Source organism: Mesocricetus auratus, unplaced genomic scaffold (genome assembly GCF_017639785.1).
Source record: "Mesocricetus auratus isolate SY011 unplaced genomic scaffold, BCM_Maur_2.0 Super-Scaffold_100014, whole genome shotgun sequence".
Lineage (NCBI taxonomy): Eukaryota > Metazoa > Chordata > Mammalia > Rodentia > Cricetidae > Mesocricetus > Mesocricetus auratus.
Window position 1 is genome coordinate 29,812,037 of NW_024429197.1, and position 18,135 is coordinate 29,830,171.

The following is an 18,135-nucleotide window of genomic DNA, read 5'->3' on the forward strand; positions in this document are numbered from 1 at the left end:
TCCAGGGATAAGATGCCCCCCTCTGATTTCTGCAGGCACTAGGCACACATGTGGGGCACACACATACATGTTGGCAAGACATCCGTACAGATAAAATAAACCTAAAAGAAGAAAGAGACTAAGATAGCAATCCAAGCTAGTCTCAAACACTGGCTCAGTCCTCCTGCTCCAGCCTCCCAAGTACTGAGGTTAGGGGCTGAGAATTTCCTTTGGAGATCCTTCCTAACACACAGCTCCCTGGGCCCTTTCCAGGGCTCTCATTATACTAGTTCCTCTTCAGGTGTGGAATTTGATAGCTGTTTGCTGGGTTTTCAAGTTGACTGTGGCTTTTGTTTCCAGGGATTCCACTAGATTCTTCTTTCAGATCTGATTGGTTATTTTAGACAGTCACTGGTTCCCAGTTTATTGTTTCAAGTTAGGCTTCAACTTCTTCAAACATTTTAAACACAACTAATTATGTATTATTTTAGCATTTTAGATCCTAGAGAAAATAATTCTGCTATTGATTGTTTCTGGTGCCTGTTACTCACAGTGGCTTATCTCCTTGTGATCTGTACTTTTATCCATAACTCACATTTGAGTAATCCCAAAGGGAGCTTCGGATGAGGACCCATCCCTTCAGAAAGCACTCTTGATTTTGGCCAGGCTCCCTAGGTGCTGCCACCCTGAGGCTATAAAAAAAATCACTATTCTACTTTATGGATTCTAGGTCCTCTAAGGAAATGTGGATTTAAAAAACAAGCCCTTTCAGGAAAATTAACCGACGTTTGTCATTTTTAGAGACCACTTTCCCCACTGGCAGATTCTTTCCAATTAGGCCCCCTCCTATTTAGTCACTGAGGCTGGAACCCCAGGGGCCGTTATTTAAGTGGAGAGGAAGGAGGCTGGGTTTTGAGTCTTCACACAGTGCAAGCCCAAATCCTCACCTCCCCTGCCTTGAGTGACTGGAGGTTTCTGAGTCTGAAAAGTCCTAGGCTACAATGGCTGCTGCTTGTTTCCAGTCACTCTGGCTCCCAGCACTGAAGAGGACCTGCAGCTGTCAAGGGGCTCAGGAGGGCATCTTAGGGGATGTCTGGTGTAACCCACCCAGGCCCAGGTAATTGTTCTGAAGGCAGGCTGTCGGAAACACTAACACCCCTAACCCAGCCCTGTCTTAACAGTCACAGATTCCTTTTGAAAGCACAGATCTGGCCATGTAACTTGAAATTCATCATGGTTTCTCATGTCTCCAAGAGCAGAGACCCACTTCCTTTCCATGGTCATAAATGGCCCCACCCAAAGTGGGCTGGGCCTCTTTTCCTGAAGCCTGGCATGTGTGTCTTCCTTTGTGTTCAGGGCACAGCCTGGCAACCAGAGCCCAACCCATTCATCTCTGCAAGCATAGTGCCACGAGTACTCAATGACATTCCGAAGGCGTACCCTCAAAGTGCTCTGTGACATGGGGTTATCACACTGCAGATGAGGAAATGGAGACACAGAGGTGAAGCGACTTGGTCAAGACCACAGAGTCAAGGGTTGGGCTCTGATCTGGGTTTCGGCCTAAGTTAGTATCCACTGCTTAATCTCAAGGAATCAGGTCGCTTATATCCATCAAGTGCAGAAGAAAAACCTGCCTCTCTTCTTGTCGTCACCCCACCCCTCGCTCCATCCCAAGAAGTGAGAAAGGCCTGCAGGGACCCCTCCTCACCCGCTTCTGCTACAGACAGCCTTGGACCCATGCTTTTCTCTGCCGCCCCTCCCACCACACGGAACGTTCTCTCTCTCAGTTGATGCTCAGGCTGGGAACAGAGTGGCCCCAGACTGGAACCTTGTCCTCGGGGAACTCAGTCTTCTGAAGGTTCTCGAGCAGGCAGAGCAGTGACTGGAAAAATCATTGGGACTGAGGAGGCCCTAACTCAGTCTGGGCACAGGAAGCTATCTCACTGAGCTGAAGCCAAGGCAGAGAAAGGGATCCACAAAGGGAATGGAGGCTGTAAAGGGCTGGCAGTCAAGGTGGTTCCACGGCTGGACACGCTGAAGACAGGTTCCAGAAGGTCTGCTGGATGAGGAGAGGAGGCAGGGCCTGGCCAGGGAGTCCAGGAAGACTGGGGACAGTGACAGTCCTGCCCTCCACCAAGAGATCATCACTCAAGCTTTATCTAAATTGGCCCCTGGTTTTATTTTGCTCCCAGCTGAGCTCTTATCTGCACTTGACAGATAAGACTGAAGGCACTGCGGTGTGGACACGCCTCCCGGGGGCTTTCTGCAAGAGCAAAGCACAGCACTTTCCCCAGGCTCCTCCTGCCCTGCCTGTGACAGAGACCCCAAGTCTCCACAGGCTGCTCCCTTGTCATGCAGGCCTTTCTGTTCCAAGGTACCCAATGTACGCCCTTGTGATGATTGATGGTGGCCTCTCTGCTATGCCTTAGGGACATTAAGGCATGTATAAAGGATTGGGATGGGCAGGATGGATAGAACACGGATGGAGACCTACATCAGGGTCCTAGGCACAGTGATAAAGAACTGTCCCATTCAGACACATGCACACTCACTCCCATACACAGGAAGCCACAGTGAGAAGCAAGCTGGGGGTAGGGTTGCCAGGCAGCTGGAGCTGCCCTACTCACCTTTCCTCCCCATCTCCCTGGGTCATGGGCTTGGTCTGATACTCTGTCTCATGGGCAGGGCTGGGAGCCCCTCAGATCAAGTGAACTCCTGACCCTAATCTCAGCCAGGAGACCAAGTCACTCGGAGCAGACTGGAGCCAGCCCTGGATTGTAATCTCTGTTCTGTCCTTTGGAGGTCTGGGACTCCAGTGCAAAGAATGCAGTGTGCATCGATGGGGAGTTGTGGCTTCTGCATTGACCTTCTGAGTTTCAAATATGGTCAAGAGGTGTCATCCAAAGCCCCACACTCTGTGGCCCTTAGTTACACACAGTCAGTACTACACGGCATGACTTAACAAGACATGTTTTGAAAGCAGACAGCCTTGGACTGAGCTGTAGCTTGCCAGTTACTCGATCTTCTGGTAAAGGCTTCGCGTTTCTGTCTTTTGAGACTGGCCTAGGCTTATATCTGAGGCTGGCCTGGAACTCACTATGTAGCAAGGATGAGCTTGGGTTTCTGCTCCTCTTGCCTCCACCTCCCAAGTGCTGGGATTGCGGGTGTGTTCCACTATGCCCAGCTTTATTTGGTGCTAGGGAATCAAAGCCTGGACTCGGTGCATGCTAGTCAAGCGCCCTACCAACTGAGACCCACCCCAGCCCGCAGAAAGTCTTCAACCTTGTAAGCCTCTATTTCCTTGTCAATACAATGGGCTTAATGGTACCTACGACCCAAGATTGTGAAGAAAGACAGAGGTAGGAAGTACTCATGAACTATTATGGGTTGTTCTTTTTTGTTTGTTTGTTTTTGTTTTTTGAAACAGGGTTTCTCTGTGTAACAGCCTGGCTGTCCTGGAACTCACTTTGTACACCAGGCTGAACTCGAACTCACAGAGATCCACCTGCCTAAAAAGGTGTGCCATCACCACCCATGTGGTTATTCTTTTACATTGGCATTGTTTCTCTCATCAAGCAGGACTCATTTGATAATGAAACAAGTCAGGTGTGGTGGCACACTTCCATGGTCCCAGCACTCAGGAAGGCTGGGATAGAATGACCTGGAGTCTGAGGCCAGGCAAGGACTACATAGTGAGATCCTGTCAGAAGGAAACAAAGAGAGGTGGGAAGAGGAAGAAGGGAGGGAGGGGAAGGCTGGCATGTGCACCAGGTGCACACCCGTAACCCACGAGGGGTCACAGAGACACACTCCTTACGTGCAAACGATGGCCACACAGGGAATATGCTGTGTTTGAGTAACAGGACACAGGGAACCACCTCCATGTCTAACAACCCTGAGTAAACAAATGGAGTCTTTACTCAGGGTGACGAAGCAGGTGTCAGGGTGAGGGGACCACTGTGTGGGACCAAGGAGGCAAAACCTCACAAACTCAAATTTTAGAGAAGTAAACCACAGAAGGGTGTGTGCTGCGTGGTTCCATTTACAGAGTACCCGAAAGTAAGAACAAACCACTCCCCATCCCCAAACTGGATTGTTTTTAGATTTTCCTATACTTAGCAGGAGAATAAAAATGGAAGATGATAAACCCAAGACTCACACTGGTAATTATCTCTGTAAGTGAAGGTAGGAGGCAGTTTCCACGAGGACTTTGCAGCCCTAGCAAGACTTCTGCCTTAAATAGAGAATAAAGTATGTGGGCATGAGGTTAATATCTGGCAACACAGGATGGCAAGAACATGGGAGTTCATTTTACTGTTTACCATAGGGGCTGGGGAGATGGTTTAGTGGTTAATGTATGCCGCTCTCAGAGAGTCACATAAGGGGTTCATAACTGCCATATCTCCAGCTACAGGGGATTCGGTGCCTTCTTCTGGACTCCCCCCTTCTCTCTATATCTTTCAAATTACTTATATCTTCTGAAGTCTTAAAAACATTTCACAACATTTTAGCTGGAAATGGTGGCATATGCCTGTAGTCCCACCTGGTAGGAGAGAGAGATGGGAACATCAGGAGTTCAGGGTCATCCTCAGCTACAAAGAGAATGCAAGGGTAGCATGGATTGCATAAGACCCTGTCTCAATCCACTGCATTCCCACTTCCAAGAAATTATTGTTTTATGATAGAAATCTGAGGCTTGACCATTTTTTCCCCAGAGTTTGACCTAGACAAGATCTGAGTGTTTGCGGAGTAACTAAGTAAGTGTCTATGACAGAGGTGGGACACTTCAACCTCAGTCTTCCTCTTCTCACAGCGGCAAGGATAACACAGGCTGGGGAAGGGGAACGGACAGATGAACCTGGGTAGCCTTAAAGAGTGGGCCCTCACCGGGATACGAGAAGATACTTCTCTTCGTGCTGAATGTCCGTGTTTGCTGGAAGGTTAGAGAGTGCTGGAGGAGCCCAGGGTCATTCCAGGGACTCGAGCACAGATGAGGGTGTGTGAGGAAGTGGGAAGAGGATGGTTTCAGACGAGAAATCTGGGATTTGTGGGTGGAGGCCTTGCTCTGTGTCTACCTTCTAGTACTGGAGGGTGGTGCTCTACAGAACTACAGAAAAGTACATGGCCAAACTCCAGATGTGAGGCTTTCAACCCTCAGCAGGGAGAGCACAGTTAGCCCAGCCTCATTGTGTTTTCCAAAGGAGGGGCCGGAAGTCAGGGAGGTGACAGCCTTGACCAAAGTTATACAGTAGAAAATGATTAAGAGAAAACTTCACGGGGAGCCTTCCACCCGGCCACCGTGTCCCTCAGCACTGAACTTCCAAGCTTTAAGACCCAGCTGGCCGGTAGCACCAGGTCCGTCTCCCCTCTGTTCACCTGTCAGGCCTCAGGCCCTTGGCAAATATTGTCCCTGTTCTGATCTCCAGGTAGGGCGGGCACCCCTCCCAGATCACCCGAGCAGGATCTGCCCAGCAACCTCCCAGCAGCCAGGAAGACCAGCAACCAACCTTACGCACTGGGACAGAGGAACAGCAGAGCTGCTGGATGTTTCCAGACAGCAGCTGGCAGTGCCTGGGGACAATGTAGGGGGTCCCACAGTGACTTTGGCGGGGTGGGGGTGGGGCTGGGGCTGGCCAAGACAGCCATGTTGATAGTGACAATACCCCCCTTGACAACCAAGGTTCCTGCTACACCCAATACCCCGGGCCCGAGCACACTTAGAGCCCTTCAAACACCCTAAATAACTCCAAAGGGGATGCCACCGGACAGAGCTGTGTTCAAGTCTCACTCCCCACTCTTAACTCCTGAATAATCGAAGATAAGTCAGTTAAGAACTATGCCTTAGTTTCCTCATCTGTAAGGAGGGTTGATCGTAACAAGGCCCACCCCACAGGTGCACACTCCACAAAGAGGGAGAGAAAGTTGGGATCTAGAGGGACAGTGACAGAGCTAGGGTCCCCGGGAGGCAGCAGGGCGCGGGCTGCCCAGCGGCCGGAGCCGCAGTGCGGTCTTGGGGCCCCTCCTGGGAGGCCCTGCAGCATCCACCCCGCATGGTCCGCGCCCCGAGGCTGCCTCGGCCACTCACCCCACGGGCAGGGCGCCCGGGCCACCGGCCGTGGTCATCGCTGCGCGCGCCTGACGCCAGGCGCGGCCCAGGTGCTGCGGCCGGATCCCCGCGACGCGGCGGCCGGGGAGGGGCGCGCCGGGGGGGCGGGGAAGGCGGCGGGGCCGGGCGGGTCTCGGGCTGCCCACCCGCGCAGTGGGGCCATGGCCGCGCCCGCGCTGTGCAGCGCCCGCCCCTCCCTCCCTCCCCCGGCGCTGGCCAGGTGAGACCCCAGCTCTCAAGGTCGGCGTGGCCCGGGCCTCAGAGCGTTGGCGCTGACCTAGCGGAGCTGCGGACACCTCCACCCATGGGACCCGGAAACTCTCCGCCTTCCCTAGGCCACAGCTGCCGGCCCGCCGCGCCCCGCACCTGAGCTCTCACGGTCCAGCCGCATTGCCCGGCCGTCTGAGCAGAGCAAACCAAGCCTCTGCAGTCAGGCGGGGACATTCATTCATTCTAACCACTTATCCAGCGTGGGTAGGGGTGGGGGTGTGTGTGAAAAGAGTGTTTTGCAAGAGAAAAGAAGGCAGGAAATCAGGCGGGCTAGCGCTCACCGCTAACAGGCAGCTCATACTCGCCCTCTCAAACAATCCCTACAATTGCCATTGTCCAGATGTGGAAATTGGGGCAGTTGAGTCCATGTGACCTGTGTTGAGCCACTCCAATAAGTGGCAAGTAGCAACTGCAACTCAGCCCCCCTAACTCCAAAGCTGATACGCAGTCCCTTCTCCTTTCGGTCTCCTCCCCTCTCACTCTTAGAGAGGGGTCAGTCCCCAGATGTCAACTTTGCACTCAGACCTAAGGTGGGTTTACAGAAGCCTACATGATGTCCTAGCAGAGAGCCCCAGCCCAGTAAGAGTTAACGGGCCACCATCTCTGGGCCCCAGATGCTCTTAACTGTGACTCATCATAACACGTGGCTGCCATTAGATTAGAGCTGTCCCTTTACAGAGGCTAGGGACAGGAGGAGGGATTCCAACTGCCCCGGATTGGCCCTGAGCGCCAGGATGTCACAAGAGGAAGCAAGAGAAGGCAGCCTTCAGATGCAGTCATGGTGGGAAGGACTTGGACCAGATCCCAGAGCAGCCGGGCAGGTTCACAGTGGGAGCAGGGAGAAGTGTCTGGGAGGATTGCTGCTCACATCGAAATAGGCTGCCTGGAAAGGCTGTGAGTTTTGTGTTGAATTATTTATTTTATGTGCATCGGTGTTTTGCCTGCATTTGTATCTGTATGAAGATATACGGATCTCCTGGAGCTGGAGTTATAGACCTTGTGGTGAGCTGTCATGTGGGTGCTGGGAATTGAACTCAGGTCCTCTGGAAGAGTAACCAGTGCTAAGTCATCTCCAGGACTGTGAGTCCTTATGCTGTCCTGTGTGAGCAGAGGCCAGAAGTTGCTATGTGAAAATCACCCCAACTCTGGTAGCCTCACATATGGGCTTGAAAATACAGCTAACTATAAGAAGCCAACCGTAACGACATCTACCGGCAGCTGTTATATAAGAGATACAGATGAGGGTGTGTGTGTGTGTGTGTGTGTGTGTGTGTGTGTGTGTGTGTGTAGCAGATGGGAAACAGAGCTGAGCCTTGACCAGTGTATTATTAATGAAGTAGGGAGCAGGTGTGCTGGATGAGGCATGGGAGAGAGGGAGGGAGGCAGGGAGGGAGGGAGGGAGGGAGGCAGGGAGGGAGGCAGGGAGGGAGGGATGGCAGCTGGAGTTTGTGGCTCTGGAGGGACTGGAGAGAGTGTAGAGATGAGTCCTAAATGAGGAGGTTGAAACCCTGCCACAGGCCTGGCACAGTCACGTCCCCAGGCAATGGCACTCGCTGTTCCTCATCCAGAGGTCACTTCTCAAACGAAAAGACAGAGCCCATCAGGATGGTGCACGTGTGTAATTCAACATTTGGAGGAAGAGTAGAGGCAGGGGACTCAGGAGTTCAAGGTCACTTAAGGGCTACTTAAGGGCTTTCAGGCCAGCAAAGTTGTACAAGACAGAGACACACAGACAAACAGGCACGTGTGCACTCACAAGCACACACATTTGTATACACACACACACACACACACACAGAGAAGGGGGTGGTAGACACAACAGATGCTAATGTAAAATTTTCAGGGTCAGCCGGGCGTTGGTGACACACACCTTTAATCCCAGCACTCGGGAGACAGAGGCAGGTGGATCTCTGTGAGTTCGAGGCCAGCCTGGTCTACAAGAACTAGTTCCAGGACAGCCTCCCAAACAATACAAAGAAACCCTGTCTCGAAAAAAAAAAAAAATTCAGGTCTTCTTGGAACCACAGAAGAGGTCAGGTGGGTAGGTCCTGATGCTTTAGTCTCAGTTAGCTCTGAGTCTGTTTAGCCAGGTTTTTGTTTTTTAAGAACTTGTATCAGTTCAGATGCTACCTCTCCCAGGAAGTCCCTGACTCGGTCTTGGACCCTCATCTCTTACCTCCTTTGACTAGCCCTACCCCTCTCAGGGACACTGTCTGTGTGAGTTGGGGGAGGGATCAGGAAGAGAGGTCTGTCTCTCAGGGCAGGGCCTGGTCAGTTTGTCTCTGTGGTTGTGGGTGCCTGGCTGTGAACACTGGGTCCAGGCGGGTAAGAGCTGAGGGGATTAGCTTAGCAAAGGCCGACTCATGTCAGAGGCATCCCTCAAGCTGCTTGTGGTGGTAAACCCACAGGGATAACCTTACTTCATTTTCACTTTTAACTACTCTGTGAACCTCGGTTTCTACAGAGGTAAAATGGAAATAGCACTATCTACCTCACTGTGAGCAGTAAGAATTTTTGTACATAAAGACGAAGAGGACCGCCGGGCGTTGGTGGCGCACGCCTTTAATCCCAGCACTCGGGAGGCAGAGGCAGGTGGATCTCTGTGAGTTCGAGGCCAGCCTGGTCTACAGAGTGAGTTCCAGGACAGTCTCCAAAACAATACAGAGAAACCCTATCTTGAAAAACCAAAAAAAAAAAAAAAAAAAAAAAAGACGAAGAGGACCTAGCATGCAGTACTGTAGTACTGGAGATAGATTCTAGATTCTGCCCTTCTCCCCATTTTACAGATGAAAACTGAGTCTGTCAAGGTCAGCAGCAGAGTCAGAATTCTTCCCCCATCACCACAGTAGCCCTGAGGTTGGAGCCAGGCATGTAATGAGTCAGCAGAACCCTGATCAGGCCCACCATCAGAAGGGTGCCCCCAGGCCATTCCTGATCCTCAGGAGTCCTGGTCTAGCCTCAGCTCATCATTGCTCAGCTTAGATCACCTGCTCAGGCCCTGAGGACTTAAGAGATTTTCCCAAGGCCCAGTCCCTTCCTCACCTGACAGGACACCATTGCCTGACTTGTCTTTTGTTTGTTTGTTTGTTTTTCAAGACAGGGTTTCTCTGTGTAGCTCTAGTTGTGCTGGACACTGCCACTCTGTAGACCAGGCTGGCATTGAACTCAGAGATCTGCCTTCCTCTGCCTCCTGAGTGCTGGGATTGAAGGCATACACCACCACTGCCTAACTTTTTGCCTTGTAAATATTATACACATATTGTGTGTATACATGTGAGCACATACACTTGTGTGGAAGCCAGAGGACAACTTGCAGGAGTTGGTTCTCTCGGTCTACCACAGAGCAAAGCTTCTTGACCTGTAGGCTGTCATTCCTATATGGAGTTACATAACTGGATATGAGGACTGCAAAATCATTGGCAACAATAAAAAGTTTCTGAACTCATAGCAACCAAAAATTAATTGAAAATCAAATCAGTCACGCATCCAAGGTATCTCTGGTAGTGTCTGGCCACGCTGTACCACGTGACTTCTCTGCAGCCCTGGCTCTGTGCACACTCACACACCGTGTGCTGCCGTGGCATGTGACACAGTGTCCTTGCAGTTAACCATGAAAATCGAGGGTGTGTGTGCTACACGCATGCTCCTGTGCACAGGCAGAGACTAGAGGATGCCTGGTGTCTTCAGCTGTCACTTTCCATCTTACTGCTTTGAGACAGGGTCTCTCATCTAAGCTCCTGGGATCTATGCTGCATCAACACTGGGGTTACAGGCCCCTGCAGCCTTGCCTGGCTTGTTACATGACTGTTAGAGACTCAAATTCGGGTCCTCAAGCTTGCTGAGCAAGCACATGTATCCACTGAGCCATCTACAGGGCTCCCCAAATAAAGACTTTCAGTATTTCCCCCATCATTTCTAGTATCAAGCTAATACATCTTTGGGTTAGGTTGTATTAGCATGCACAGTTTCAAAGACTGCTTGCTTGATGCTGGTGTGTGTGTGTGGGGGGGTGACTCATACTTGTAACCCCAGGGCTTGGGAATGCCCAAGTGTGAGGTAGTTCTGACTTACACAATGAGTTCTAGCCAGACTAGGCGACAGGTAAGACTTTGTCTTAAAAACAACAAAACCAAACAAAGCAGGCATTGTGGTGCATGCCTTTAATCCCAGTATTCGGGAGGCAGAAGCAGGTGGATCTCTGTGAGTCTGAGGCCATCCTGGCCTACATAGATCCAAGATAGCACGTGCTACCCAGAGAAACCATGTTTCAAAAAGAACAAAAACCAAAGTTAAATAAGTGGCTGTAGAGATGGCTTGGTGATCAAGGGTGAAGGGACTGAACCCTCACCTAGCCCCTGCTTTGGCAGCCATGACAGGTTTCAGAAAAGACCCAGCAAGACATAGGCCCTGACTCAGCAGCAAGTGCTGAGCTCCTGACCTTCTAGTCACTAGGAAGCCAGATACCCTCCATGTGGCAAGGAACCAATCATAAGTTAGCTGGTGGGCTCTGGATGTGCTTTATGGTAACAGTAGAATGCAGAGCATAACAACCACCTGGGAGGGCCTATAGACCATAACAACCCACCTACAGCTGCAGTTGACCAATCAGCTCAGCACAGGTCGCCCAAGCCCAGAAGTGCACCAATCCTGAGACTGTTGCAGACCCCAGACATTCCCCTTGTTCTACCCCAATATATTCCCTGCCCCACAGTCCTTCCAGGTCCTTCTCTCGCCACTCACTGTGTCAGAAGGACTGAGGACCTGAGTTAATACAGTTAACTCATTAATTAATTAAAAAACACTTTGCTTTGGCATTGGATCGGGTCTGTTGGTGATTTGGGGGTTCAGAATTTGGGCACAATAAAGAGGACTGGCTGCTCTTCCTGAGGACCTGGGTTCAAGTCCCAGCACCTTCACAACAGTTTATGACTATCTGTAACTCCAGTCTCGGGGGATCTAAGAACCTCTTCTGGCCTCCACAGGCAATAAACACACATGTGGTGCACATATCTACATGCATGCAAAGCATTCATACACATATAATAAGTAAATAGAAAAAACACACAAGCACATTCATCTTACTGGTGTCCAAATTTACTTTCACCTTTAATAAATGGTAAAATTATGTGTGTGCCAAAGAACTGTTTTAAAATAAATATCTGTATGATTTACTATTAGTCAATCAAGGTTTAATTTGCATACCTATTTTATAGGCATATATACCTGGGCTCATCCAAAAATATCTTGAGTCCAAAGGGTCTGCTACAAGTGGAGTCCAGTACAGAGAACAGAAGGGAAACAGGTATTTGAAATGTGGGTAACAGGAATGGAGTATGCAGGTGTGTGATACGTGATGCCCTTACCACAGAAAGTGCTTAAGTTAGAGAGTCAGCTGTGCCTCTATCCCAGGGAACCTCTCTCTTTCATACATCAACCTGGGACAGTACTCCAACACTCAGGGAAGGGGGAATGCTGGGACAGGGGCTTACTGTAACTTGGGCAGCCCATTGGCCAAATGCCCCCTCAGCTGCCTCCCCCACCCCCACAATGTTTTTTCAGGCTCTGCCATTCCAGATCTGGCCATTGTCTCTGGAGTTTTCCTAACACAGCTGAATTGGTAACTATAAAGTAGCCTTTATTTCTTTTCAAACATTTTAAATCCATCTCTGTGCAGAGAAGAGGCAAGTACAGGCTATGTGCCCTGTGAGGTCAGAGGACAACGTAGGGAAGTTGGTCCTCTCCTTCCACCTTATGAACTGTAGCAAATTGAACTCAGCTTCTTGTGGCCCTAAGATCAGCCTGGTAGGTTACAGGCTTGGGCTTCTTAATACTTTAGGCGTAAACAGGTCCATCAACGTGGGCCCTTGAAGAGGGTACGGCAGCCACGGCTGTTTTGTTTTGTGAAACTCTCCATGTGGTCTATGGACTTGATCCTTAGACCAGGCTAGCCCTGAACTTATGGCGATCCTCCTGTCTCTGCTTCCTAAGTGCTGAGACTACAGGCATGAGTCTCAAGTCTAAAATGTTCCCCAGCAGTGATCCCCTGGGAGATGCCTGGTCCTTGGATGGGCCTGCTCCCTCCAGTGTACTTGTCCCCACAAACTGCCAGACCTTGGGAATATTGCCACCCCTCTCCTCATCCCCCAAGAGAAGGGAGAGAAGGGAGATCTACAGTCTCCTGACACATCAGGCTCAAGGCTTGGGACCCCTCTGCCCGGCCCTGTCTCCAGGTACTAGTAAGGAAGTAACAATGAGGCAGACAAGAGACTGTCCTGACTGACACAAGGGATCCAGGCTCCAGAGATAAGGCTAAAACCTCGGCCGCAGAGCCAGGATGCTCTGGGTAGATGCCTGGTCCTGCCATGTCCCAGCTGGCTTGGGGCTGCATAGGGAGGGGTGGCTGGGAAGCAGGCTGCAACCCTGCCCTGACACCCCAGGATGACAGTAAGGGGACTGCTGTGAACACTAAGTAGGAAAACGAGACCCAACAGGCCCTGCATCCATGGGAGGGCTGTTCAGAGAAGGTGTTCCGGGGACTGTGGCCGCACCTCAAGGCCACCCTGCTCAGTGCCAAATAGAGAACTAGTGGCACGTGGCCTGGCCTGGCTTGGCTGGTGGCACGGAGGCAGAGCTGGGGCTTCCTGTAAGCCGGAGGCAGGAGGGGCAGCATCTAGAGATGGGGGCCTGGTTCAGAAGGGGTGGGGATTTGGAATTTGGGCTTGGAGGCCACAGTGGTGAGGGAGAAGGACATGACCTGCAGAGCTGTCAGTGTCCTTGTGCTAGTCTGGTCTGGTCTGTGCTTAGGAACAACTTTTTAACTCCGTAAAAAAAAAAAAAAGAAAGAAAGTCTCTTGGGGGCTTGGGATGACAGCCAGCAGAAAGCTTGCCAAGCAAGGACAGGGCCTGAGTTTGATCCCCAGAACCAACTTATTATTATTTTAAATTTTATGTTCACAGGTGTTTTTACCATGTGTATATTTATGCCCACAGAAGCCAGAAGAGGGTCTCCTGGATCTGGAGTTACAGGTGGTTGTAAGCTGCCATGTAGGTGCTGGGACTAACTTGGTGCTCTGGAAGAGCAAATAGTACTCTTAACAGCTGGCCATCTCCCTAGTTAGACAGAACCCTCTTAAAAAAATAAAAACAGTCACCAAACCAACCTGAGTTCAATGGATCTCTATGATGCATGGTGGAAGGAAAGAACCAATTTCAGAAAGTTGTCCTCAGACCTCCAGAAGAGTGCCAAAACACACATACACCCACATTAGCTATAATAATAATAATAATAATAATAATAATAATAAGCCTGGTGGCATGCACTGGGGAGGCAGAGACAGGAAGGAAGCTTCCTCAGGTCCCGCCAGCCTAGTCTACTTAGAGAGCCCCCGTCCCAGTGAAAGATCCTGCCTCAAAAAACAAGGTGGGTACCTCCTGAGGGACAACACCTGAGGTTGACTTCTGGTCTCCACACACAGGTGCATGCATATAGACCTGCACACACATGTGCACTCCTACACACACACACACACACACACACACACACACACCACACACGCCCACACACATGCACACATGTGCACATATAGGTGCACATGCACACACACGCACATACCTGCACATGCACATGCACAGCCCCCACTGTTTCTTGACTGTGGATGCCATGTGATCAGCAGTTTGAAGTTTTGGCTGCCTTGACTTCTCTGCCATGATGAACTGTACTCTACCTAACCTGTGAGCCAGAGTAAACTGTCTTCCTTGAGTTGTTTTTCTAGCAACATGGAAAGAGCTGTTTTTACCGAAGATGCCCAAGACAGACACGCTCCTGAGGATGACTGAACAGACACAGAATCTGCCTTGTTTGGGCTTCCCACTTCCAGAATGGGATAAATGCATTTCTGTACTTTGGAAACCAAGCAAACACATGTGATAAAGCAAAGCCCCCCCCCCAACCTTCCAGGGCTATCCCAGTAGGAGGTGATCTGTACAAATGCAGTCACTTCCTGTCAGTGCTTTACAAAAAGAAACTTCCAAAGCCTTCACAGTTCCCCAGGCAACTCCTAATAGCACTCCCATTTAAAAAGAATTTGTTTATAACTATTTGATTATAACTATCAATTCCCCCTTTCCTCTCTCTAAACACACCCATATGTCCCTCCTTACTCGCTTTCAAATTCACGGCCTTTTTTCATTAATTGTAATTATATACATATATAAACTCCTAAATGAATAAGTACAACCTGCTCTGTCTGCAATGTTACTTGTACGTATGTTTTCAGGCTGATCATCTGGTATTGGATAAATGGTGTACTCTTCCCTGTGGAAGATAATTTCTTTAGTTCCCCGAGTTCCCTGTGGTTTTATGGGTGGGTTGAGGCCTCCTGGGCTTTCCCCATCCATCTTAGCAGGTCTACTGTTGTTGTCAACTACCCAGGACTAGTCATGGATCTTGGAGAACCCATAGCCACCATTTTACTAAACCAGCACAATCCCTAACTATGGTCTACATTTGTCCTCATCAAGGAAACTTCCCTTTGCAACAGATGGGGACCATTACAGAAAGCTACAAGGCTCAAAAAGCAGAGTTGTGGAGCCCAGTCCCAGTGGCTACATCTTCAAAACACTCTCAGGGAAACACTGCAGAAGAGGGACAGAAAGACTATAAAGCCAGAGGGTCAGGGAGTTTGCTGTGAGACTGTTTCTCCTAGGAATGCCAGAACTACACCCAAAAAGTCTCACCAACATGATCCCCTAAATGTGAGCTGAACAAAGACATCCCCCCATTTGGCAGATGAGGAAACAGAGAGGTTTAGCAGCTAGCTGTGTGGTGTCACCCAACTGCAGTCCCAGCACTGAGAGGGCCCAGGTAGGGTTGCTGAGAGTTCAAGGGCATCCTGGGAAAGCTACATAATGAGACCCCCATCTCAAAAGCAATAAGAAAACTCAGGGCAACCAAACAAACAAGCAAAGGAGGTCTAACACTCTCTCCAAAGTCATTCTTGTCATCTCAAAGTCAGGGTTCCCAGAAACCTGTGCGGCCTCTGGGTACAAAGCTTTCCAGTGCCATCTGAGGGCTTGGCAGCCAGGCAGCTGCAGGAAGTATCAGGTGAGCATTAGGAGACAGTGGAGTTGGTCACTGAAGGTGAACTAACAATGCTCCAAAGAAACAAGGCAGCTCCTAAAAGCGGAGGGTCTTGCCGGGCGTTGGTGGCTCACGCCTTTAATCCCAGCACTCGGGAGGCAGAGGCAGGCGGATCTCTGTGAGTTCGAGACCAGCCTGGACTACAAGAGCTAGTTTCAGGACAGCCTCCAAAGCCACAGAGAAACCCTGTCTCGAAAAACAAACAAACAAAAAAGCCAAGGGTCTTTCAGGAAATGGGGTACTGGCAGATCTCAAGATGTGACCCCAATAACCCATTTCTCCCTGATCTTAGAAAGCCCCCCAACTGTTCCATGTTTCTGTCTTCCTGTACTCATAAGGCTGGACAAAGCTTACTTGGAAGATTTTCATGACCTCCCACTGGGACTGGAGCATCTCCCACCTCTAACTCTTACCCCCAAATCATGGGAGGTCAGAACCCTGGAATAAAAACAGCCAACACTGTAGAATCACAAGCCTAGGAGTCACCTCAGCTTGGAGGACCTGAGAATAATGAGTTAAAACTCAGCAGTGGCCTCCCCACCCTCCCTCAGCACCCAAGGCTTCAAGGGCTCCTCTGACTCAGACTCACACCAAGAGCAGGGACTCTCTCTCCAGCTCATACCACACCTGGGGACTGCGGTTTGGCTGGGCTACCAGTCAGTTCCGGGCTAGGAGGTGGTGAGGCTCCTGCTAAGGTGTACAGGCTAGACCCTTTGGATTCCTTCCAATTCACTTCTCTGAGATCCCCAGAGCTTTAGTTCCCGGCCCCTTTCTGCTCCCTCAGGCACACCTTGGGCTTTGACAGAACCGTTCTCACTGTGGAAGGCTCTGCGCATGACCCATGTTAACTGTGCACCCGTCATCTTATTGTAAGCTTCACGCAGTGTCTAATTCTGATGTCCCTTTGTCTACTTGTGTTTGTGTTTGCGTCTTTTACTAGAATATGGTCTCCAAGAGCGGAGGCCTCTGTGTCTGAACTCAAACTGTGGCCCCAATGCCTCAAAACAAGCAAGTGTTCCACAGAGTGTGCTGAAAGACCGAATGAAAACCATAAAAGAGAAGAAAAGGTGTTAGTGACCCAGAAGACGCAGGGCCAGCTAGGTGATTCAGCAGGCAAATGGGCCTGCAGCCAAGCTGACCTGAGTTCTATCCCTGGGACCCACATGGTGACAGAGATCTGACTCCTGAAAGTTGTCCTGTGACCTCCACATGTGGACTGTGGCATGTGCATGCCTAACTCCTTGATAAATAAATAGGATATAAATTAATTTAAAAAGATGATGACTCAGATGGGACTTTCAAAAGAGGATACCTTAACTGAGTTTTATAAGGTGTCAAAGAGTGGCGAGATTGTCTTACAGGCAGATCTGAGCAACTGCAGCCCAGCTGTAAGAGAATCACAAGGCAGCTGCCACTACCTCAGTTTCCAGGTGACGAGCAGCCACGGGCTATTGTGCGAGCGCTTGCTTTCTTTTTAGACAGACACGTATGTAACCCGGGCCAGTTTCAAACTTGGACTCACTAGGTACTGGGCCTTGAACTCCCGGTCTTCCTGCATGCTAGTTAAACTATGTGCCTAAGCCTTGAAGACTTTAAAAGTAGAAGGCTGAGAAGCATCTGGCTTGCACTTTAGGAAGGATACGTGTGGAGGGAGAATGGAGACACTGGAAGAGCTAGGGGCTGCTGCGACTGTCTAGCAGAGTCGGACATCCTGGAGATAAAATCAGCAGGATGTGGAGGCTAGGGAGGGATGAGGAGGGAGGTGTCACTGATGACTCCCAGGTTTCAGGCTTGGGCAACCGGGTGGATGACGGTGCCATTTGCTGAGATGGGGACACAGGATGAGGAACGGGTTTGGGGTGAAGATGTAGAATCAGGACTGTGGCTTGTCAAGTTAGGGGTGCTTAGGACAGTCATGGGGAAGACAGCTGCATGGCCCTCTCCCAGGCACAGCGGTGTGAGCATGAAGTATGGAGGACTTTCGAGGAGATCAGGGCTATTCCTTCTGGTAGCAAACACACCTGAAGGACGAACTCAGCCAGGATGCAGGAGAAGTTGGGTAAGTGATACCCAGAAGAGAGCAATGACACATCCTACAGGACTGAACTTGGGGGAACTTTGGCACACATTTTTCCCGGAACTGGGGCTGGGGACCAGGATCTCCTTCTCAACCCAAGAGGATGATGCTTTTGTGGGGTTGGGGTGGGCCACAGAGCTCTCATTGCCCTCCTCCCTGAACACCTCAAGGGCTGGCCCAGTACATCAGCAGCCAGGCTTAGGCGGAGTGAGGTGCATCCCTTTATCCTTAGACCCCAACCGGCTCAGAGAGAGTGCAGATGAACAGGGAGCATGTGAGGATGCAGGAAGTCCCGGCTGCACTAGGGTGATTGTTATCCCCAAGCTCAGCAGTGACTTGTTGTCTCCAACCGGCTTCTGTGCTGTCCCTCCCGTCTATACTACAGGGCCCTCGCAGAGTTCCCTCCAGCGCCACCGCCATTCTGTACCTCAGGTCTCTTTTCCTGAATACCGCTCTCCTCCAGGTGGTCAGGAAGGCCATGGATGCAGGCTGGCTGGGACCGCGGCGCTGGCGGCCCCTCGCGGTGACAGCTGCGGCTGGGACTCTCTGGTGGCAACACCTGGA

The 18,135-nt window shown here is 50.6% G+C and overlaps 1 protein-coding gene across 3 annotated transcripts in view; it reads right to left on the reverse strand.

The window, feature by feature from the left end:
• Ttc39a (tetratricopeptide repeat domain 39A) overlaps positions 1 to 6,472 on the reverse strand; it is a 44,230-nt gene extending 37,758 nt beyond the window's left edge. For 2 of the 3 annotated variants that reach the window (XM_013114836.3, XM_005072118.4), the window contains exon 1: positions 6,065 to 6,157. In XM_013114836.3, the coding sequence (XP_012970290.1) occupies positions 6,065 to 6,102 (38 nt within the window). In that variant the 5' untranslated portion in view covers positions 6,103 to 6,157. Of the gene's footprint in view, positions 1 to 6,064; positions 6,158 to 6,451 lie in introns of those variants that run through there. The other variant, XM_013114834.3, reaches the window with a different exon arrangement.
• Between the last annotated feature and the right edge of the window lie 11,663 nt (positions 6,473 to 18,135).